Source organism: Gadus morhua, chromosome 9 (assembly GCF_902167405.1).
Source record: "Gadus morhua chromosome 9, gadMor3.0, whole genome shotgun sequence".
Lineage (NCBI taxonomy): Eukaryota > Metazoa > Chordata > Actinopteri > Gadiformes > Gadidae > Gadus > Gadus morhua.
Genome location: NC_044056.1, coordinates 5703042 through 5726389, shown reverse-complemented (window position 1 = coordinate 5726389; position 23348 = coordinate 5703042). Strand labels below are relative to the sequence as shown.

Below are 23348 nucleotides of genomic sequence, written 5' to 3'. Positions count from 1 at the left end.
GCTCTTGGTGTTGCAAATGGAAAGAGGCCTGGGGAGAGCTGTCTCCTTGGGAAGACACTTTCAATAGATGTCAAGAATAACTAATGGTAACATCATACACGGCCGTCTCGTGAGCGCATCTAGAGTTTTTCGTTATCAATTCTGGAGAGCAGGGCTTGTGTCCTATGAAACCTAATGCGGGTGTGTGTTATAACGTTTTGGGACAAATATAACTTGACTCCACGTTCTTGCTGTAGCCAACCTGAAGGATGTCGTCAGACCAAAACTTTCGGCACTCCTATAAGTTACTTTAGCACACGATATAACTTCACAAATTACACTTTGCCATGGATGATGAAATGGGTTTGGGGCATTTCCCGTCATGCCCAAATGACACGGCGCGTCCCATCAGATAGCTCCGTCCTCCGACAAAAACGAAACCCAACATTCGAGTTAGGCTATGCCAACCAAGGAGCTGTCAGATCTAACTCCATAAGGCTGGCCATGGTATGGTTGCTCACATAACCTAGTAAGACTTTTTTTTTCACGGTGAGCCGGCGTTTTCTTCGAGGTCGTGTGCTGCACGGAGAGGGCATCTGCCGCTTTATACGCGCGCTACGGCGCCAGCCACTGCATGCGCGCAGCCATGGCCCGGCTGCAGGAGCTCCGTGGACAGGCGATCATCCGCTCCTCCATGCGGGCCCTGGACCTTCTGTCCCGCGTCAGTCTGCTGGTGGCGATCTGCCTCGGGATATATTCACGATGGGAAATCAGCCAAGAGGCCAACATGCTCATCATCTTCGTTTTGGCCCTCGTTGTCCTTGGATTAGCGATTGTACTTCACTGTTACTTCCACATGGAGAAAGTCAGCCAAAGTCTGATTCACCTGTGGCGGGGGTCTCTGTTGGGTCTCCTGTGCTTCGTGGGTAGTCCTGCCCTCGACCACGGCGTGAAGGAGCAGACCACCAACTACTTGCTCTTGACTAGTATTGTTCTCAGAACTCTCTGGGCTCTGCTGGAGCGGATATGCGGATGCGCGAAGTGCCGTCCGGCTTTCCTCACCACGGCGGAGCGGATGGAACTGGTCGGCTTTGGCATCGTGTCATTCGTGGTCAGCAGCTCTCCGAGTGTGGCGGTGTTTGTCGGTGCGCTGGCGGTACTGATGGTCGTTCTTCGGGTGAAAGCTGTCCTCACAATTCCCATCCTATTAGGCTTCGCCTTCGTCGGCGAATTCCTGTTCCTCAAGGGCCTGGACGTGTCCACCAACAAGGTTGCCTTGGCGTGTTTCTTGAGCCAACTCATGTGCGACCCTCTACTCGACTACTACTTCAGCGGCTCGTCTGTGACCGAGCGCTGGCAGCCGTTCCTGGCGGCTGGAAAGTGGGGACGGCTTTCCCTCCTTCCCCTACTGCTGGTGGTTGAGGTGACGTTCCTCGTTCTGGCCGCGTCTAGGCTGTCGGACGGGGGGCCGTTGTACCTGATGATTCCAGCCTTCGTGGTCTGCATGTTCTTCTGGGGCACCATCCACCTGGTGTTCTTAATCACCTTATGGGGCTTCCACACCAAAATCAGCGCCTGCCAGAGTGTGTGCTTGGCCCAGGGGTCAGGGTTCAACAGTCTAGACAAGGTCATGGCATCCAAAGGCGTGCGACACTTCTGCCTCATCTCACAATTCCTCGTTCAATTGACGCTGCTGTCCACCTTCATGATGGCAGTTCTGGCATGGATGGTAGGCTGAATTATTGCATATAATATAATGCATTTTGCCCCCATTTTACAACCAGTTGTGAGGTTAGTCACTGAGTCATTTAAAGCGACTACATTATAAAATGTTGGGGACATCAGAAATTGGAGTGTCAGCCGGATGTGGGATGGGTGGCTCCAATCAACCAGTTGATACAGTCCACAAGGTCCTTAGTCAATACATCTGATATCTCACATTTGGCGGTAAAATAGGGGCCCTTTTTGAACATTTGGTTTCAGCCTGAAGTTGCCCTGACTTGAAAGTGACTCCCTGTCTTTCTCCCCAGTCGGTCTGCAGCCTCTCCATCAGTGTGTCCCTGCTGGTGCTGCTCTTGGAGTCCCTCTTCCACGGGCTATTCTACGAGTTGGGCAACAGTCTGAGGGGAACCTGCGTGGGCTACGCTGTGGTCATCCCCACTAATTACTCTAGGTAGTCGGTGCCCACATAAGCTGTCCTACACCTTTTAGAAAGCCAGCCAATGACTTCATCTATGAACAGTATAGGAAAAAGCAGTTGAAGGATTGGTTCATAGAAGATTTTACATCATCTCATTCTTCTTTAGCTATTTCCAACATACTGGTGCTATATTGATTTGCTTAAATATCTTAACTTAATATGATTATTTTGTGTTCTGGAGATTCACACTATGAATATACATTTTGGGGCATCATGCGAGAACGCAAGAGCTCATGGCTGCCCAAAACCAACTGAGCAGCCATGAGCATTGCTGCAAAACCCTCCAACAACCCTACCCCCATCAGATGTATCTATTTATTGCACTAAGCACTTTATGGGGTAATTATGGGGAGACTGTGGGGTATTTGAGGGGAGTCTATGCGGTATTTATGGGGAGTTATGTGTAAATTAATGGGTGATTGTTTCATGGAGATTTTAATGATGTATGGACAACTAAAATGTTATGCCTTCAACATTTCAATGCTATCCTGAAACAATGAACTGAACTGAGTTCAACTCAGCATCCTCCCTCAGCTCACCGTCTCCCCCCCCCCCCCCCCCCGCCGTCGCCCTCCCATCCAGCCTCGACGGCCAGCCCATGCTGCTGCCCCCGGACCAGGTGCAGCAGCTCAACCAGCGCTCCACGGACATGTTCAACAAGGTGCAGCTCTTCTTCGCCCACCACATGATCGAGAACTTCGGCTGCGACTACTCCACCAGCGGGCTGAGCCTGGAGGCCATGCAGGCCAAGCTGCACAGGTTCCTGGAGCAGCGGACGGCGGCCGACGGCCCGCGCCACGACACCTACGTGCTGTACTACAGCGGACACACGCACCCCTCCGGGGATTGGGATCTGGCAGGTGAGCAGGACTGAATCCCACACGCATTGGAGGCGCCCTGTGGTGCTGGTGACTCTATAAAGTGTATTGTTTGCATATTTGCGTTCCTTAAATTCCAAAGTTAATTGCCGAATTATTTTTCCAAATCATTGTGGTTTGGTGAAATTGCAGCGCTGTAACTAGTAACGTTTATTTTCATAGTTGATTACTCAAAAGGGTATTTTTGCATTTAATCATTTTAAACTATAAACTGTCACAATAGCAAATGCCATCAAACTTACGAGTTCAAAGTGGTTCCCTAAATGTGATGGCTTTATCTTACTACCGACCAAGAAAAAGTAAACCTTTCCCTTTATAATGATATGAACCAAATATGATCGTTCAACTGCAACATTAAGCACCAAATGTTTGATAAATGGCTTTGATTATCAATATAAATGTGGAAAAAATATACATTTTGAAAAAAAATCGGGCCATCGACTTATTCAGCTGATTTTACCAGTTGTATGAGCATTTGTGTAGGCTATAGGCCTACGTGCCAGAGCTCGGCTATTCACAACTATTTTACATTAGTATCAACGATATCCATTATTTATTATCAATGGCGTTTGAAATGACCATACATGTTTTGTTCCTTAACTTGTTGTGTAGTTTTATTTAGGTCGAGGTTCATTAGACCGTAACGTGTCGTTGTCTCCTCCTGTGTCACATCCACCAGGCGGTGACACCCTGCAGCTGGACCAGATCGTCAAGTGGTGGCGGGAGAAGAACGCCGGGGCCTGCTCCCGTCTCATCCTGGTTCTTGACGTGGAAAACGCCCTTCCCTGGACCAAGGAGGTGGGCCGCGTCGGGGACTCCGGCATCTATGTGGCGGTGCAGGGCGCCACGCTCTCGCCCGCCTCCGACCCAGAGGTGCAGGACGCCGGCCAGCTCGGGGACTTCACCCACCGCTGGGTGGAGTTCAACTGCAACCCCGGCGCCGACATTCGCTGGTCGGAGCCGGACCGCCGCGTGTCGGCTGTCTACGGCCTGTCCCACCACTGGGGCGACTACTCGCTGCAAATGCCTACTGGGGGTGACATCGACAGACACTGGCAGACCTACTTCCCCAGATGCAACTGGCCAAGAGAGTCAACTGACGCAGACCTGAACTTGTTTTGGGGGTGCGGCGTCTTCCAACGGTACCTGCGAAGGCTCAAGCTGAAATGGTTCCCGCCCGCTATCCTAGACACGGGCCAGGGCTTCAAGCTGGTCAGGTCCTTGCCCCCTGCACTCGGTTAAAGCCTGACTCGGAAGATCCATGCCTTTAACTTAAAGGCATGGATCTTCCGAGTCAGGGAGATTAGAGTGTTTGTAAAGAAAACCCAAACAGAATGGATGAGTATGCTTTATTACTTTTAGAGTAGGCCTACAGAACGTTTGGTTAAGTCGTTAATTTACCAAGGGGATTCGCGAAATCAGATTGGCGCTAGACGCAGTTGTAAGACTTATATTCACATGAGTGTCGTTTATTATTATTTTTTTAAAAAGGGTGTTATTTGTAATTGGCTTGCATGCGTATTCAAAATAACATTTACTAAATTGAGACCGCTATGCAATAAAAAACTGATTTGAAAATCTCTGCAATTATTTATCCAATCGGCCCCTAATACAGTGGGATACACTGCCATCATGTGGCAAAACAGCACTAAATACTTACTTTTTCAGTCCAGGCACCACAGGCAATTTATCCTAGTTTTTGTTTATTTTATTGAAAACATTATAAAATAAGGTACAGCAGCATTTCATACTTGTATTTCCATCTAGGACAGTCACTTGTAACTAACCAAGTGCAAAAAAAAAAGAAAAAAAAAGCTTAAGCTTGTCTGATCGCCAAGGAGATGGGACCAGGGATTTGTTTTGTGTACACGATTGCCATTTCTATAGGTAGTTGCATTACACGAAGTGCAGACAATTGCTGTTTTAAAGTCACTAACAATGCAGAGACAATCAGAGTCAATATTGAGTGCAATTTGGAATATTCCTCAATATTTAATCCCCAGTCCCAAGTCTACTCATTAGAACATTGTAAATTATCAATTGGACAGAATTACAAAGCACAGTAGAACGACCACAGACTGACACTTCAGATATTTAGAAACTGTAGTTATTTAGTTACACATTATTAAAAGAAAAAGGGGGCCAAATATGTAATGAATAAATGGCTATGCAATATATACAGTGCAGCTTTTTCTTTGGCCAGTGTAAACTTAAAAAAATGCTTAAAAAAATATCCTTCCTCTCAGAATATATCATGTCAGACTAAAAAGAAAATGGATTCCTTTACCTCGTCCTAAAACGTATTGACTACAAACTCTATAAGCAGAGAAAGACTAGAAAGACTACTTTGAACACAATAGTTTCGGATTACATCCTTTCGAAAATAATAAATGGCATCGATCCAATGACTGGATCTGCAGTTGGGTTCATGTTACACACACAAACACACACAGGATACAAGGTATGTACTAGCTCAAAACGGATTACTCAATGGCGAACCGACCTGTAGAACGGCCTGCCTTTTTAAATCTTTGGAAAACAATGTTTTTTGTTTTTATTCTGACAAACTTGCAATTAGAACCACGCATAGTAGACATTGAATCAAAGTTCCAATCAAATGCTATGCGTTATATGTTGCTGCATCTTTATTCATATTTGCCTTTTTGCTAATTTTCCGATTTAAAAACCAGACTGCCCATTTAATGCAACTGTACACATTCAAGCTATGCCTAGTTCCACTCATGTTTTTAAAGCTAGGTGCAATGTCAGGGCATCCCTTCTTATAGTCTTACATTTTGCTTTGACAAGGATTATGCCAATAGTCCCTGTCCATTCACCCTAATAATGAGTTTGTTTTAACACACCCGAAGAATCCAAATGAAAAACAGCTCATTGTTAAAAGATGGCTCCTGTATCACGTATGGCTTAAGATGAGCTCCAAGCTTTGGTTGACCGCAGGGGGTGCATGGCAAAGCTAAAAAGTGTAAGTATAATGGCGACTCCTTCTCCCTTTCCAACAACCCATACTCTTTAATACCGAATGGATCCCACGCACTATGCCTGTTTACAAAGTCAGAGTTCAAAACCAGGATTTGCTCAACTACTCCATATAGAAGGGGCACAGAAGCAAACACATGGCAGACCTCTAGTGAACCACAAAGTGAAGTGCGTATGGTCATAACGACACATCCTAACTGGAGAACCGTAATTTAGCATAGTGATGAGCTTGTGATTGTCCTGGATGTGTTCCTTAAAGCGATGCAGATTTCTCACGTCTAACTTTACTAAGACAAGACTTGAGGCCAAACTATATAGTGCCCACTATCGACCTGTCCAAAAAAAGGTAGGCAGCAAAACTAAAAAAACGCTTACACATATGACGGCCAAAGCTATCACTCCGAAAGCACTTTTACGTACATACCATTAAATAAGACACAGGTTTAATTTATTGTACATACTATTGCCGTCCTCTTTTCAAGAACAAAAGCCAGAGAAGTTTACGTTGGTTTTTTAACCATGTTCCACTCGGGAGTCTGAAAGTGATCGGGACCATGGGAAGGGCAGAAAGCCCCGCTTAGTGTGAGTCCACAGCGGAGAACATCAACTCTGTGTAAACCATAACTGTGAATGTAGGACCGAGAAACACTGCTGACAAGGTATTTAAAATGAAAAGAAAATGTTCAAATGACAAATAAACACCGAATTGAGGACCACAAAAACACAACAGAAAATACAAACAATTCTAAATTGTTCTTACAGCCAAGCAATTCGTCAGTTGCTGGGCAGCCACTTGGTCATTGCAATTACACAAAACATGATGGAAAATAACAATTAGTTCATTTGTACACTCCCGTTCCACATTGTGCCTCCCAGGAAATCAACGACCAGGCAAATATTGGAGATTGCATAGGAGCAATGATTCAGAAAAATCAGATATCCTTGATGGCAAGACTGGGGTCTAACTTCTCTCTGTAGTCTGTCGGAAAAAAATACACAACAGAACTAAAGGGTCCTCCATATTGGTAAAGCAAAAGAGACCGAGAGACAGAGACAGAGAGCTTGGATACTGTACGTCCTGTCTTTTTCCTGTAACCAATTGTCCCCTCTGCTCATGTTCACCAACAACAACAATCCTTAAGAACAACAACCACCATAACCCCACCAACCCCCGACTTTCAATCACCAAGAATCCAAATCAACATGATAATTACAAAATATAAAATAATTTCCTCCCGTGTACAAGCCCGCATGGTTCCCTACTTACAAAAGAAAATACAATGAGGTAAATCCCTGTCGCATGACGAAAACCATACCCACCCCCCCCTGCTCTCCAACGAAATTTCGGTGCCAACAGCGGCCGAGCCAGCCTTGGAATGACTCCTCGAAAATTCAGGTTCAGGCACAACAACCACAAGCGCATTCGTGTGCCTTCCGCAGCCTGGTCCACCCTCCCACATCCGCCCAGCCCAATAGTGTCACTCACACCATAGTGTCGTCGTCCCCCCCCCCCCCCCCCCACACACACACTCACCCGAGGCCCGATCCACCAACACCACCACTACTAGTATTGCTTCTACCACCACCACCACCACCACACTTTATTGACCCAGCGCGATGATCCTTCCTGTGCAGAGCCTTGCCTCCGGTGCGTGTGACTGAGCTGGGGGGGGCCGAGGGGCGCTAGGACCTCCGTTGGCGCACCGAGTCCCAGCTGCCGTTCAGCCGGCTGCGGCCGGTGGGGCCGGTGGCGCTGCCGTTGCCCACCGGACGCTCCTGCTGGCGCCGCCGTGTCTCCTTGTAGCGCAGCGTGATGTCACTGTGGAGTGGACGGAGGGAGGGTGGATATCATGAACACGAGCGGGACACACACACACACACACACACACACACACACACACACACACACACACACACACACACACACACACACACACACACACACACACACACACACACACACACACACACACACACACTTGTATACCCAGGAGAGTGCACAAAAGCGGAAATCAGAGTTGACAGAAGCACACTGAAAACGGCTGAAAGGCACATTTTCATATACTAACTGCATACTGCAGTTTAATTTGAGCTGATTGACCCCGCATCGCTACTGGCCGGTGATGTCTGCGATAATGCAGATAGAAATCACTTTTTTTCCCCCCCCAACCACAAATGGAAGTGGGGGGAAAAAAAACGAATTATAGACATCACACAAGAACTAAAAGGAGGGCAGCTGCAGCTGGTGGGAGAGGACAGATCAGGAACCTACCTTCCTGCTCACTACAGCTAGAAAACAAGTAGGGGGAGTAGCCAGGGAGATGTGGGCGGGGCAGGGAGTCAGGAGAAGAACACATACAAAATATAAATAAACTTGAAATGTTGCCGACGATAGATGAATACCTGCTTTTGGCCAGGAGGGGGCAGTATTACACAGAGGCCACACCGGAATGTGAAAAATGAAACCAAACTATTGCAACATTTTTAGAAATAAGGAAAATAAACCTGGATGTGGTCAGAAATGCGAGGAATTTGAGCTCCTGAACCGATGTATTTGCCAAGAAGTTCACCGTGACAATGTCAACGCACCGATGGTGTTCTTCAGTTAGTTTTGGTGCACGTGATCAACCTTTATGCAACATAAAATCACTGAGACCATTGTGACCGACACCAAAACCACACAGGAAAGTATCTCCCCTGGTAAAGGCCTATTTTAGATCAACATGTGACGCTATAATAGAGATATTGTGAATTGCATTTGAAAATATTCAGATATCAGCAAGGACACCAATTTATAAACATAATGAAAATAGCTTTTTTGGTAGTAACACAATTATAAAAACAGCTATATTTTTCTTACTGAAAACATTTCATTGCCATTTTTGTGGAGTGGTCATCTATCTACGGTTACACCATAGACATATGATCTTACATTTCATTCAGAGGTAGCTACAACACATTTCAAACTCCAGTGGGCATTGTACCAACTAGAGGGCTAATCCAATGATTCATCTCACATTTAATGTCGCTGTCTCTGAAGTCGAATGTTAAATATTTTTTTGTTTATACTTATTTATACTACATCTCCAGTTAAATTAATGTTGTGTTTAACTAATTTTGTGTTTCAACTGTTAAAAATATAAAATTCATACAATATGTTTTGTATTCAATTTATTTTGGGGTCAATGCACTTTGTGATCGACACATTTCCTATTCCACACATTTAGTATTTCGCTGCATTGTGTTCAATACGTTTCCTGTTGCATACGTTTTGTGCGCCGTCCACAGTCCACACATTGTGTTCAATACGTATCCTGCTCCATGCTTTTTGTTTTTCAATGCATTACACTCACCGGATGAAGAAGCGCCACAGGGTCCAGGAGAGGATGAGGAAGATGCCCAGGAACCAGCACTGCGTGACGAAGAACGGGATGGGCAGCATGATGGTGTTGGGGTCGTACTTGACCACGATGAGGAACTCTGTCACCGTGATGGCGGCCACCAGCCACGCCTGCTGGCCTAGCTTCTTGTGGAACTTCCTGTTGGGGGTCGAAAGGTCACACAGGGTTAGGATGGAATAACAAGATACAAGCTGAGGAAGGCCTACTTCATGTTTACTGTAGGCCCTCTGGGGAATCAGACCCAGACCCTCTTCTTTTTTTTTCTCAACGTTGTAGTCCATGTCCCGTGTGTTTGTTCTCCGGGTTTTAGTCCATGTGTTGTTTCTCTCTTTCCATCTAAAGGACCAATGGAAACGGAGGCAAGCCTTTGGGCTTTATGGTGTTTTTGACCCTTTTGAACACTTCTGTTAATTGTTGTTCAATAAAGTATTCAATCAATCAATCAACCTTTCAGCTTAATAATCCCTCAAAAGAGATCCCTCAAAAATGTGAAGTCATTTCGGAGTGATCAGACAGAGGAAAGCCAAACCAAAGGTTAGCATTTGCAACAAGCAAATGTTTGTTGTTCTTAGAACTTCAGATAAACAACTGATTATTAGAAGCACGGTCGGTTGACCGAACGATGAATCATGCCAGCACTGCAGTAAACAACAATGTGCAATAGTTTGGTGAGTAGGTTGCACAGATACAAATACAAACAAATACATAGTAACCCTGGTTAGCCCCACAGTTGCCACGGAGACCATTCAATCATGGATAGCCTCATGCCTCATGACCCTACATTGGAGGAGCAATTCCTGATCTGTTGAACTAAAAAGACACAGCGCATCGCACAAATTGAGCCCACATGTTCCGGACTTCAGTCCAAAAGCACTAAGCGTGGGACACACTGATTGGCGGACAGAGGGAACTCTTCACCCCAACCAGGAGGAGTTCATTGACATCCCAATTTCTCACATCCGCTTACGGAGAACGTCCTTGTGATGATGAAGTGGAGTGGCACCAGTGGCAGCCAATTGAAAGGCTTGAAAAAATACATTTTATCTTCGCCACAGTCAAGGGTATGGATTTTCTTTAACAAAGAGCCATTAACAAAGGGAAGAAAAGGTTATATCCATTTTTAGAACCCCCCTCCATTAGTATTAGATGGGTTAGAGCTAACAGATCTTTTAGTTGTTTTAAATTTTTGCAGAAAATAAAGAAGCAGACATGTTGATCCAATGACACCAGTGAATCCTTCTCAATACAATCCCCCCCCCCCACAGATACGGTCGTTGGGGGACTTACGGGTCGTCCATGAAGTCATAGATCTCCCGCATGGCCACGCCCCCCACGTTGACGAAGAAGACGAGTCTCAGCAGCACCAGGTAGTGTTCCGGGGGCATCCACAGAACAAACTTCAGGTAGAAGGTGTTGAGCTCGGCCAGCAGGAACTGAGGACCCAGACAAGAACACGCACGTTCTTATATCATTTTGTTTGTTTAGGGTCAAAGCTGTTTCCTAACCCTTAGGCTGCTAATGACTCCTCCGTGTTCCTGATTTGACTTGACGCAGCTCATGTTTACGAGCTGCCGTGCTCAGCTGCTCTGCTGATCGAGAGGACAGTAGCGTGAACAGCATATCATTCTAGCCATGAATCATATTATTCCTCAATAGAATGAACGGCGGAAGACTTGTCTCATGTTTTGGTCTGCTGGGTTGGATCTCTTATAATCACCGAAGACACATCATGTCATGTACATACCGGTAGTCTTTATCTGTTAGCACGTCCATGGTATGACGTTAAGCTCTTCAAGGACACATACATATTAGACTATGAAAAAAGTGACTAATTGAATTTCAATCAGGGAAGTCATGTCCTCATGTCAAAACAAATAACAGAAAATCTACGTTAACTGAATTGAGGCACCAACTTAATGGCCAAATCATCAAACTGGCATCATTTACTCAGATAGCTTTAAACCATTTTACCATTTTAAATGTATCAGACTCTTTCAACCAAAGCGACAGTGAACTCAGGATCAGTGGATAAACGCTTGCTTGCATCCATGTTTAATCTGACAGAAAGAGGCCGGTCGTACCATGAATATGATGCCCAGCACGGCCAGCCAGCGTCGCAGGTTGGAGGCGGGCTTCCACTCAAAGTTCACCCAGCTGTAAGGTGTGAACTGGAAGGCTATGCGCTTGATCTTCCCCCTTTAGACAGAGAACCGGGTTATATCTACACACCGCCCTACAATGACAACCGTTATCTATGGCAAAACAATTAAATTAGTAAAATAAATAGATATATATCTAAATAGCCTATATCTATATCTCGATCTAGATCTATAGATGGAGATATAATTACAAAAATAACAGTTTTTTTTTTAATAATTAATTAAATAGATTAAATATAATCATCCATGAGAAACAGTAGAGATAAAGGGGAACATCAGCTGAAGGAGGAACTAGAAACAACTAAAGTGAGAACAAGTAACATCACATCGAGTCATGCTGCTTACTTGTAGGTGGGAATGCTCCAGAGCCCCTGCCACTGGTAGGGCTTCATGGACAGCCAGCCGAGGGTCTTCATCCCACAGTAGATGCCCAGACTGTTGCACAACAACACATCCATGATCCACTGGAGGGAGAGGGGAGCACAATCAGCCCCATGCCTTCACTACATGCAGTGTCTGCTTACTCAAGTGCTGATGAAGTCATTTCCCCAACAAGCTGAAACTCGTGTTTCTTTTTTTTGTTTCTCTTGATGCGTGTGTTAATATTTTTGGGTTTGGGCTTGGGTTTTTGCATATTGTGTTTTAAATGATTATATCTTTTCGATTGTTATTCAAGATGCTGCTCTGTCATTATTATTATAATTTTATGTTTACATAAGGAACTCCATTTAATTCCTATTACTGCAGTGACATCCATATTTCATGTCCGGGATTAATAAAGTACATCTTATGCTTCAACAATCTATAAAAGGAACGCAAGACGGAGTCAGTTTCACGATAGTGAGCAGAAAATATGCTTAGTTTAGCCTTCTACTAACAGGGCTTCTGCTTCTTGCTGGTTATTAATACATCCAGGCAACCTTCTGAAGTGGTTACGACCCCGAGCTTGACTGACAGTACGTTCAGTGACCTGCACGTTGTTAACAAAGTCGGCCGCTAAAGGCCGTGCTTCATTCCGTGTCGGTATACAAATGTCAGCACAGCCTACCAAGGATTGACTTTATCAGACAGGAGTGGAATGAAAAAGTTCTGTTTCTCCAGGCTTTGTATCAGGGCAAAGTATCTGACATTGTAGTCTGATGGGGTTTGTAGGACATGTCTTCTCCGAACGGGATCTGCTCTAACTATCAGGGATGAAACTGATTTTTCTATTTTTACTTTGTGCCTGTTTTTGGAAATATGAATATTTAAATTAGAATTACCCAAACTACTAATTCCCCTTTTTGGCCAATGCTTATGTTGATGGTATTAGATGATGAGGCTTTGAGAGTTCTTCCAATTTTAATTGCATGCATTGATTATTCACAGCCTCACATGTAAGTGACCTTAGGATTAAAGTATCTGGCTAAATGACTAAACTACATATTGGGAAATATATTTACAAAGTCATGATTCATATTTAAAGATGGGTGATATATTCATCCCCAGTGGGGGGGATTCAGGAATCTAAAACAACACACCAAATAAATAAGAGAACAAGGAAATAATAACAGGAAGAGTCGGGTGACCTACATGGTCCCACCAGCACTCTGAGAAGTTAGGCAGCTGGTGCTCAAGGCTGTACTCCAGGAACTCAAACATCACACTGATGATCATACACATCCACCAATCACGGATCATCAACGTCTGTGTAGAGCGAGAGAGAGCAGATATTAAGGAATGAGATCAAGGTGGAAGAGAAGATATACAATAGTGATATATGAGAACATGTAACAGATCCTCGTTTTGAAAAGCACAAACACCCTATCACAGGCACTCATATTAACTCATCCAATAACAATCAGTTATTGGATTGATTAACAGCTCAAGATCTTAAGGAGGTATAATTTATCTGTCACAATTACACCATTTTTAAAACTGGGCTACTGCTATTCTAAGAGTAAATATACTACTGGGAAACAATAGCGCAACTGGAGAACTTGGCAGGGCATTTAATCCTGGTTGTATGCGTGTTTAACAGTGGGGAATGTTCTGCTATGTTATGGAGGCCGGGGAGCTGAGCTACGCCAGCACTTTGTTCCACCCCGTGCCGTGTGAATGAATGAGTGTCAATGAGAGGATGAAACATACCTTGATGTACCAGCCCAGGAAGTGAGCGGGAACGAAGCCATCCATCTTGTCCTGAGGAGACAAATAATATTCTGTTGCCAAAACATTGTTGCAACCAATCAATTATTTTCATATTGATTTCATTTAAACTAAAAACTTAAAATCCTAGTCTATTCAAAGCTTGCTTGGCTGATAAAGCTGTCCGTTTCAGTTTCTGTTTCCACGTTACATAATAAATGTGTTGCAGTTCTTATTCAGACTATATTTAGTACGGCGGACTGAAAAACAGGCCAAACACCCCCCTAAACAACACTGCCCTGCTTTCCTTATTTCACAGGCTAGGGAAACACACGGCTGACATCATTATCTAGCAGATTTGGGTCAGCATCGTCATGGTGAAAATCCGAAGTCTGCCATGTGTCAGATTTGGTAGTGGGGGGGGTCTCATCCAGCAGAGGACGGGGAGCGTGGTTTACCCCCCAGCAGCTGAAGGTCCTGTGGCTTACCCAGAGGTTGTGGAACGGGTCAGTTTTGTTGCCCGGGTCGTAGACCAGGCAGTTGCCCCCATAGTCTCGCTCCGGGAGGGGCACCCCCAGCTTGGGGTCGATAAACTTCATGAACTGCCGTCCATCATGCACCGTCTGAGGCAACAGTTGAACGAGAAACACATCAGCACAAAGAAATACATGTACGAATACAGATTCATATATATCAATTACCCCAGCTACGTATACAACTCCAGTTATGTGGGAAATGAACCCGATGCTTTGGAGGTCATTCTGAGTTTTGTTGGAAATGTACGCAAATATGAGCCTTTCGGAACATCTAAATAGGGAGGGGGGGGCAGTGGGGACAGAAATAGAACTGCATGGAAAATTACAGAGGCTGACCCAAATTTGTTTTTCTTTGATGAAAGTGTGCGTGTGTGGAGGGGGAATACTAGTGGTAAAGAGCGGGTTAGGGGGGGGGGTGACGGTCTTTAGAGATAGTATGTCTGCGCCTTTCAAAAATCCCCTAGAAAGCGCATCCGGTGGTTTAGTCCATAGGGCTGCTCTTGGCTTGCCAAGAAACTGAAGCTTTGTGGGAAATGGGTCCGGGTCGACCAGACAACGGAAGAACTGCTTGTTTTTCCAGCCAGTGGGGTTCATTTAAGCGTAGACAAATCTAAACATCGAAGAGATATTCCAGAAGTGCTCTCTAGTCCTGTACGGATTCTCAGCAAACACCACTCTGCAATCCCAAACATTGACATGGAGAGAAAGCGCTAAAAAAGAATTGGCTTCATATTAAATAATTTAATAACATATTAAATTAATTTAAAAAATAAGGACAACAGCAACTAGAGTACTGCCTCATATTCGTGTTAAAATCATGGTCAGCAAGTATTTTTTCCACAAACGCAGCAGAATAAAAATAAACACTGCAAAGTAGGACAATTGTCATTGGACCAGGAATTACATACTCCATCTATCTTTAACTAGGAGGAGTATCTGTATGCATGTGCCCTTCGAACAGTTTTTCTGTCCTTAGATTTCCCCGACAACGTCCATCTGATCGGCTTCACACTGGGCGGGAGTATTGCTGAAGGCCAAGGGAAGTGCAGCGTCGACTTTCAAGTCGTTTGAATGAGCGGCCGTCGGGAAAGCAGCGAGAAGCAGTACAGGAGCCCAAGAAACCAGCCTGATCTGACCAGGCACGTTTCTAACAGGCACTAGTTAAAAAATGATGTAAAAGGTCAATTTTCTCTGTTGATTTGAAGTTGATGGTGCGCTCTGCAAGTTTTTCCATATGTAGCAGTATTTTATTAAATTAGAAAGTAGCTCAGCGCGACAGTTTCTCTTTGAGCTAGCCGTCACTGGGTGCAGCAAATCACGGGTCATGTGTCACTGAGGGTGGATGACGTTGGACTATGCTTCATCTGTGCTTTTTACAGATTATTTGAATAATGGAAGCAAAGTAGGGCTGGAATAGCACACACTCATGTGGCTACTCGTGCGTGTGTATGCGTGTGCGTGAGTGTGTGTGTGTGTACTACTCGCCTGAAACAGGATGAAGATGAGAAAGAGCTCGTAGACCACTGTGACACAGAGCCAGAAGCGCCAGTAAGCTTTATAGGGCGAGAGACACCAAGCCGAGGAAGAGGGAGAAACAAAAAGAGAGAGACACAAATGGAGAGATAGACAGAGGTAGGTAGGTAGGGATAGACAGACGAGAGAGGCCAGGATTACTCTTTGAACATAGGACTATAGTCAACCTCTGAAGAGGTGGAAAACGAGATCCTAGTAATCCGAAATACACACACACACACCAACAAAAAGTAAGTGATACAGTCAGGAACATTTCCATCCCAACTGGCTCTAGAGAATTCTAATGGTTCCCATAACAACCAGAAACCAATTGGTCAGCAGCTTTTGGTCCCCAGAGGTGAACTCCTCTCTCCACAAACCTAGAAAGCAGCGCTCAAGGAACACCCATCTCAGCAAAGCAGCAGGAAATATTTAGTCCATTATCCAAAAGGGACTTTTTTTTTTAGCTACATGTGCTTAATGATGGGCTAGACAAGGGGGTCAAGTAAGGGATAAGCATCACACTCAACGAGGCCTACAGGTAGACTGAACTGTGGTTTGTTCTTTTTACATTGCTACTCATAATAGAAACATCTTCTTATTTAAAAAACATCCTACTGTTGCCAAGGAACCTATGTTTACCATGGTAAAGGTTAGCCTCATATAAAAGGTGAGGGGTATGGCGACACTGACTTCGATTAAGACCAGCTTTCCTCATCAAAGAATCTTGATCGCCTGGCTATCTAACCGGTTTGACAAGAATACAAACTGGTCAGACACTCCCTGATAGATTTTTCCATTTGTTTGATTATGAGCTCATGTTTTACCTGTGACACACCCAGTTATTGCTGGCACAGAAGGTTGGCAGGGCAAAAAAACCTTAGCTTGCTAAAAACGTCAGGCAACAAGAAGACTCTCCACAGATGTATAGAGACACTAAAACAAATGCCCGTCAAGACAGTATGTGATGATTACATACAAACAGGCCCATGTGCTGACAACATACAAGGATGCAGTGGCACAAGCAATATATCGCCCAACTAAGGTGAGCGTGGAAACAGCTTTGACGTCAAAAACATTTTGGCTCTCCAAGGTGAGGGAGTCAGTCAGTCACACTCTCTCTTAAACTAGCAATACTATGGAAAATCCTAAGTGTATAAGTAGATGTGAGGGTTATGGAAGAGAGGATCTGAGTTTTGTATTAGGTGTACAACACTATTCTGACAAAGACAAGGACATGCTTTGGACGGGGATTAAACAGCTTAATGAGGTAACAGGGTCGAAGCATGGAGATGTTGCACAGAGAGCCATGATAGTAGAGTACTTAATCATTGCTTTGAGTACTTAAGCAATGATGCATGTCCAAGCTAAAGAGATTTTGAATGAGATGCCAACGGAGACAGAGGAAAAGCATGAATCACCCACAGAATCAACCCCCCCCTCCCCCAAGCTAACACACTGTGGTTTGTGACTTCTGCATAGTCAAATCAAATCCTTAAGAAAACTTTCACACCTACATTTTACCCAGTGCCAATTATCCACTTTAAGTGACATTTTACATTTAAGACACAACCAACGTGGTTGCCTTGCTAAATAAGTATAATACCCATCATCATATCAAATTCAACGTATTTCAGAAGGAAATAGATCTTCTAGAATTAATTCAGATGCTGTCCCAAGGGACAATGTGTAACCCTATGCCAGGGAAATACAGCCGTCAGTATTTACTCTCCCTCATATGCCTGCAAGTCCAAATTCTGTCTATTGATCAGAATGATGTTGGATCCTCTGTGGTCTCTCAGCATCAACCCATTTCCACAGGAAGAAGAAATGATTGGCAATCAATACTCCATTACAGACCTGGAGTGAACATCTGCACTACTCCTGAAGAAGAGCAGTGGGCTCTTAAGTTGTTGTCAGTAACAAAAGAGGCGGAGGTGGATTTTCATCTGTGTTCATTTTTGTAAACATTCCCCACAGCCTGGCAACGTTCAATGAAAATCAAACTGCTGTTTCAAAGATGGAGATTGCGGTCATCGCTATGTTATCCTACTCTGCTAAGAAGTAGAAGAAGTCAAGTATCATCATCTGTGGTCTTGCCTCAAACCTAGGGTTTGGAAGTAAACTCAAAAAGGGTTTGTTTGTTTGATTGCATGATTTTTGTCTTACCAGGATGTGGTCTTGTAAAGGGGCCATCTTTGGCTTGGGTCACCCCAAAGCAGAGGAAAACCAAGATGCTGGCCACAATTCCTCTAGAAAAACAACAAAAAACATCACCATCAAAAAACTGTGTGCATATGTGTTCGTCAACTGAAAGTGTCCCTAGTTCCCAGCCTCACTCTTATATCTTTGGATAAAAGTGTCTGCTAAATGACTATTTGGAAAAATAAATGACCTTTTGACCTCTACAAACCAAGGCTAGTGGACATTTGACAAAAACAATTGCTCACTTCCCATGGAACCACTTACGCGAATAAATAATGACCATGTTCACAAAATCCCCAGCCGACTAACAACAGCTTAGCGGGATTGGACAAAGGAAGAGGAAAACACAACTTCCTAACTGATCCATGACAATCAGTCTCTCAACAGGGTTTCCAAGGGTTTATACCAGGGGCTTTAGAGAAAGGTACCACCAAATACACCATCATGCATGTGTGCCTATGCCTGTACCCTAGCATGAGAGGGACTTTAAGTTAATATAGTGTGTCAGTGATTATTTGATTAAGAGTGTCTATATGCATCTGTGGGACTCGCAGTGATTATGTGATTAAGTGTGTTTGTGAGTGCGTGCATGCATGGGAGGCAGCAAATCCTGTTAGAAATAGTCTGACAATCCTTATCCCCTATAGGAACATAGGCCTGCATGTGTCAACTGCGCAACCACCCACCACCACAAGCATGCCTTACACAGCTATTCCTATTCTACCTCTCTCAGATAGACATGCATACATAATTATTACTCCAGCACATCCATATTCTTGCAAAGCATATTATAAGCTACAAGCACAAAAAGCCAACACAGTTTAGTTGTGGAAAACTATGGACACCAGGTTATGACTCAATCGCTAACTTTAGATAACAGGTTATAGCTCAATGGCTAACTTTAGTCACTGAGTTATTACTAAATGGCTAGCATGAAATGGGGCCTACCAGATTCAAGGAATCCCCCCTCAAATGCTAAAAAGGTAACGGATTGCGAATATATAAAACCCTAAACATGATATCTTCTACGTAACAGGGTGTCTGCAGTACTGCAGTTTCCACATTACATAATCCAACAGTAAAAGCATCAAGGGAAAAATACATTTCTGAAGCCTTGGTTATCCTGAACCAGTGACTAATTGAACTCCCTGTCACAACTGCAGGCCTAAGCAATGTGCGTAAGGAGTGTCCGGCCAACCTTTTGGTGTTGAAGGTGGTGTCTTGGGGGGTCTCCTCCAGGAGGGTGACATAGACCAGGACACAGGTGAGGATGAACAGCACCGTCACTGTGTGGGCTCGCCTACAGAGAGAGAGAGAGGCCGACATATTGGGAGATTTTTTTGATGGAAAAACAATTGAACCAAGAGAAAGACCAGAATAGGAATACAGAGATCTATGATCCCCACATCAAAAATACAAATCTTAAAATGTAACTGCAAACTAAAATTGTACTTGGGCTGCCGTTACATGCTCATGTGCGCGTTTACACGCCTGCATGTTTACCTATGTCAAGGTATATATATGTACGTGTGCTTATGTTTGTGTATGTATATGCATGTGTGTACTTATGTTAATGTGTCTGTACGAAAAGAATGAGGAACACAAAGGGAGTTGGGTGAGGGGGAGAGAAACAGGGCGAGAGTCAGAAACAGAGACATACAGCACAGACAGGAGATAGCGAGACAGACAGGAGTCAGAGGGAGACAGGATCGAAATAGTGTACGAAGTGCACAGAAAGCATAAAACAGAACAAGCTAGAGCGCTGTAGGCATGCAAAGCCCTTGAGCGGGCATCCGTGGTGCGTTAAATACAAAGGCAGGAGTGCACTTTGGGGCTGTTAAAGTGCACTTTGCTGCAGCCTGACATGTGCTGGGCTTGCACAAGTGTAGCCTTATTGTTTCACCAATTAAACAGTGATAAGAAACCGCGCTGACCTAACCTTTTCCCTTCGAGGCACCATAACAAGACCAAAAATAGCATTGCAACTAAAATAACCCAGCAAAAAACCCATGAATATCAAATCGATCATATCATCTATGTTGTCAAATAAACAATACAAATTCATGGTAAAAAAATAAAACATAACTAATATTACAGCAATTCAATATAATTTTGTATTAATTACTCTACTCATCTCACCTCCTATATCTGACAATGGCGTCGGAGGCTTGTGCCTTGAAAAGTGTCATCGGGATAAAGTGGATGCACGACACCGTACTCCAGGGAGAAGGAGGTGTAGTAGTAGTAGGAGGGGTTGTTATAAAAATGTCTGACACAAAAACAGAGGAAAACATAAGATAAGTAAGAGGGTAAAAGGTGAAGGAAAAGAACTAGGAACATATGGAATGTAGAGGAGTGCTTAAACGTGCAAGCAAGGAGGGGCGCTAGTCAACTGGGTGGGAGGTGCTAGCCATGGCAAGATATGTCACCGTAGCACATTCCTGTAGGGACCCAACTTTATTACTTTGCTATGGAGGGAAGAAAAACTAAATAGCAATGAAAATATTTATTAAAGAAAATGCAATAATTGAACAAACAGATAAAAAAAATAACAGCATATGAAATACATTGTATGCCTTATACTCAAGGGAGGTAGCCACAGACCCCAGCTCTCAAAATAATACGACCAAGGGATCAAATACGAAGGCAGCCTCGGCCGGGCCCAATAAGGAGAGTGCTACCTGTCATGGCAAAGGAGCCACTGTCAGCATGCAAATATTGTTTATGCGGAGGCTTTACTAGCTCAGGTGTCAAAAAAGGTCCCGTCTCCTTCCCCACGCCTGGTAACAGACATGTGGGAGGAGGCCTCATCGGCACCGATCTGCATCTCTCAAGTTCTCACATCAAATTACAAAACACATCTATGGTGGTCACGTACGATTCAAGAAGTGTGACAGAGGCATACCTTACAAGGACAACAACACATACAGCCAGCGACGAATCTGACCAACGTCAACACGATGGTCTGTTCATACTGAAAGTGTGAGCGGCGGTGATCAAGTCAGAAGGAGGAAAAGTTTCATACTAGTTATGACAAGAAAGCAGGGTTGGCTAGCTGTCAGCACTAAGTACAGGGACATCTTTAAAGAAGACGCCAATTCTCAAAACAGGACTAAATTCAGTAGGCCTATAAGCATTGAGAAGAAAACTGAGGTAACAAGACTTACCGTGTTTGACTGTACTTTTTATTAGGTTTTCAAAGTTAAATCAAATCTATGTTTCATATGGTTTGGGCTTTGATATAGATTAACAGATCTATCCATTTATCGATAGATAGATCTATCTAAGAGAGAGAGCGCGTGAGACACATACACATGAGCGGAAGAGATGAGAAATACAAATGGGAACAGTATTAATGACTGAATTTTTTTTAACCAACTACTTAGATGTTGGTACTGATGTTACACGTTCACACTTGGAACGTGTTAACCATTTATTATTATTAACCATTCGAATAATGGCTCAACTTCATATAAACGTTATTCTCATTGTTAGAATAGTATAATGTATAACGCTGCACAAATAAGAACTACCAAAGACAAGTCAAACATTATATGTCAAACATAAAATGCATTATTTAAAATGCACATATTTTCTACTGTTTCGGCTGTCCCATTTACATGTCACTGTTTACGCATGCAATTCAACACAATTAAAACCTGGTAACTTTTTATTGTATGTTACTGCTTGCTCATGTATGAAGCTGTGGACTGTTGTGACTGTTGCGTGGACTGTGAACTTGTGGCCTGTGCTAGTTTCAGTGACATCTTAATCTCCCAAGTACAACTTCAGGGCTATTTTGAATTGAGTGCTGTGTCTTAATCAGGTAAGAAGTAACTCAGCAAAAGATCCACCAGAATCCGCGGTGTGTCTCATAAGACAAGCGGCTGACACACAGGCAAACAATAGCTCGCCTGTCTTTCAGTTCACCTTGAAAAACCAAGCCCCACCACACAGCCGCCAACACATTTGACATTGTCATCAACATTAGACTCAGACGCATGGGTCACATAACACTTAAACGCAATAACAAATGGAACAGATTTGCAGTGATCTTACCAAAAAAAGGTGTTCGTGCCATCATCGAAAACTTCGCATTCCGTATTTCGCCGAGACAGGAGGTCCCTGGACGTCTGCTTCACCGCCCTGGTTTTGGTCGGCGTGCCTTGCTGCTCTGGACCAGAAAGGGCCGGGTCGAAGGAGCCATGGCTCAGCTGCTCGTCGAGCAGCGTGGCGGGACTCTTGCCGCTGGCGGTCATCAGCCCAGCCAGGCCGCCCTTCTTCGCCTCGCTCTTGGTCATGGCTCTACCGCATACGTCGGTATGACTGCTGCTCAGTCAGTACCCCTCGCCTCTGTTCTTGAGCAGTGTGTCATCCGTGTCAACCCCACCCCGAGTGAATGCCAGCATCCTGGGATTGTCAGAAGGGGACACACGTTTAAAAGAGCGATAAATCAAATATCCGGGACTGGTCACATACGCCGGGGACCTGAAATGCCTAGACACACTGCGTTTGACTGACTGTTCAACGACGCCCTACCCACCTGACAGACAAAGCGCAAGAGAACAGTCTATTCTAAAAGCCCCACAGTTACGGAGGAGAGCTGAAACTATACTCTGAATGTGGGGTGCGTGAAGGGGAATTACCGCGCAAAAACACCTTTCTGTGAAAGTGAGAGGTTATGTAACCGTGTAGCTTAGCTCATCGTAGCATACTCTTTTCTGCCCATTGACCTTGTAAATGAGCCCGTTAACTGACAGGCGCGTCCACATTAACGTCACTAAGCACACTTTAGACCGCTTTGTTCCCGACGACGAGGCAACATATTGCCATACGGGGGGACTGAGTATTCATGTGTTATTGAGTTAGCCAGCGAACGTTACTTACCAATTTATAAGATTAGCGTTACTACTACAGCTCAGACGGATTCACGTGAACAAAGAGCCGTTACATGGGTGACAGCGCGCGTCGCTCTTATGTTGGTTTTGAATCGAGCTCGCGCTGAACACTATTCCAGTAACGCTCGTGGAGTTAGCTTTAAGTGGAGGAACAGATTGAATCGCCGCACTCGATGCATCACGTGTCCATGGCGTCTGGGCCATGTCAACAGTGACGATAATGCATCCGGTTTCAGTCGTTTCAAAATAAAGGTATCATACGTTTCCAGAGCTTTTACTTTGAATGTAAGATGACACCTGAACGAAGGTCCAAAAATTACACTTTGAGTGTTGTCCATTGCAATAATGGAGATGATATATTATCTTTTTTTTTTCGATAGGGTTTCACTCATATGACATTATTAAATCCTCGGTCTGAGATATATTGCTAAGTTTACCTAGACTCCCTTTCCCATA

General features: G+C 44.3%; 2 protein-coding genes across 5 annotated transcripts; one reads left to right on the top strand and one right to left on the bottom strand.

Moving 5' to 3' along the window:
- Nucleotides 1-344: 344 nt before the first annotated feature.
- LOC115551317 (transmembrane protein 168-like) lies at nt 345-4635 on the top strand. The gene is made up of 4 exons (XM_030366998.1): nt 345-1708; nt 2010-2152; nt 2762-3039; nt 3737-4635. The coding sequence occupies exons 1-4, from the start codon at nt 614-616 to the stop codon at nt 4297-4299; spliced, it is 2079 nt and encodes a 692-aa protein (XP_030222858.1). The 5' UTR covers nt 345-613; the 3' UTR covers nt 4300-4635.
- A 108-nt stretch (nt 4636-4743) lies between these two features.
- Nucleotides 4744-23104, bottom strand: ptdss2 (phosphatidylserine synthase 2). Of its 4 annotated transcripts, XM_030367002.1 has the most exons (14): nt 22882-23104; nt 22054-22404; nt 20134-20263; nt 19193-19294; nt 17959-18041; nt 15763-15830; nt 14230-14364; nt 13745-13795; nt 13187-13300; nt 11960-12078; nt 11537-11651; nt 10743-10888; nt 9408-9593; nt 4744-7873 (listed from the first exon to the last, which is right to left on the bottom strand). In XM_030367002.1, the coding sequence occupies exons 2-14, from the start codon at nt 22076-22078 to the stop codon at nt 7738-7740; spliced, it is 1410 nt and encodes a 469-aa protein (XP_030222862.1). In that variant the 5' UTR covers nt 22079-22404; nt 22882-23104; the 3' UTR covers nt 4744-7737. The 4 variants fall into 4 exon arrangements, with proteins under 4 accessions (XP_030222862.1, XP_030222861.1, XP_030222863.1 ...); XM_030367001.1 differs by lacking the exon at nt 20134-20263 and having other exon boundaries at nt 22882-23102; XM_030367003.1 differs by lacking the exons at nt 15763-15830; nt 20134-20263; nt 22882-23104 and having other exon boundaries at nt 22054-22342.
- Between the last annotated feature and the right edge of the window lie 244 nt (nt 23105-23348).

Bases quoted from the DNA above. Each gene is read 5' to 3' on its own strand.
- ptdss2 (XM_030367001.1), bottom strand. From the start codon at position 22,295: ATGACCAAGAGCGAGGCGAAGAAGGGCGGCCTGGCTGGGCTGATGACC. The intron at 14,365-15,762 runs GCGAGTAGTACA...CTGTTGCCTCAG, and splicing joins TCATCTTCATCCTGTTTCAG to ACGGTGCATGATGGACGGCA. The intron at 7,874-9,407 runs GTGAGTGTAATG...TCCACTCCACAG, and splicing joins CTGTGGCGCTTCTTCATCCG to TGACATCACGCTGCGCTACA.
- LOC115551317 (XM_030366998.1), top strand. From the start codon at position 614: ATGCGCGCAGCCATGGCCCGGCTGCAGGAGCTCCGTGGACAGGCGATC. The intron at 1,709-2,009 runs GTAGGCTGAATT...CTTTCTCCCCAG, and splicing joins TGGCAGTTCTGGCATGGATG to TCGGTCTGCAGCCTCTCCAT. The intron at 2,153-2,761 runs GTAGTCGGTGCC...CCTCCCATCCAG, and splicing joins ATCCCCACTAATTACTCTAG to CCTCGACGGCCAGCCCATGC.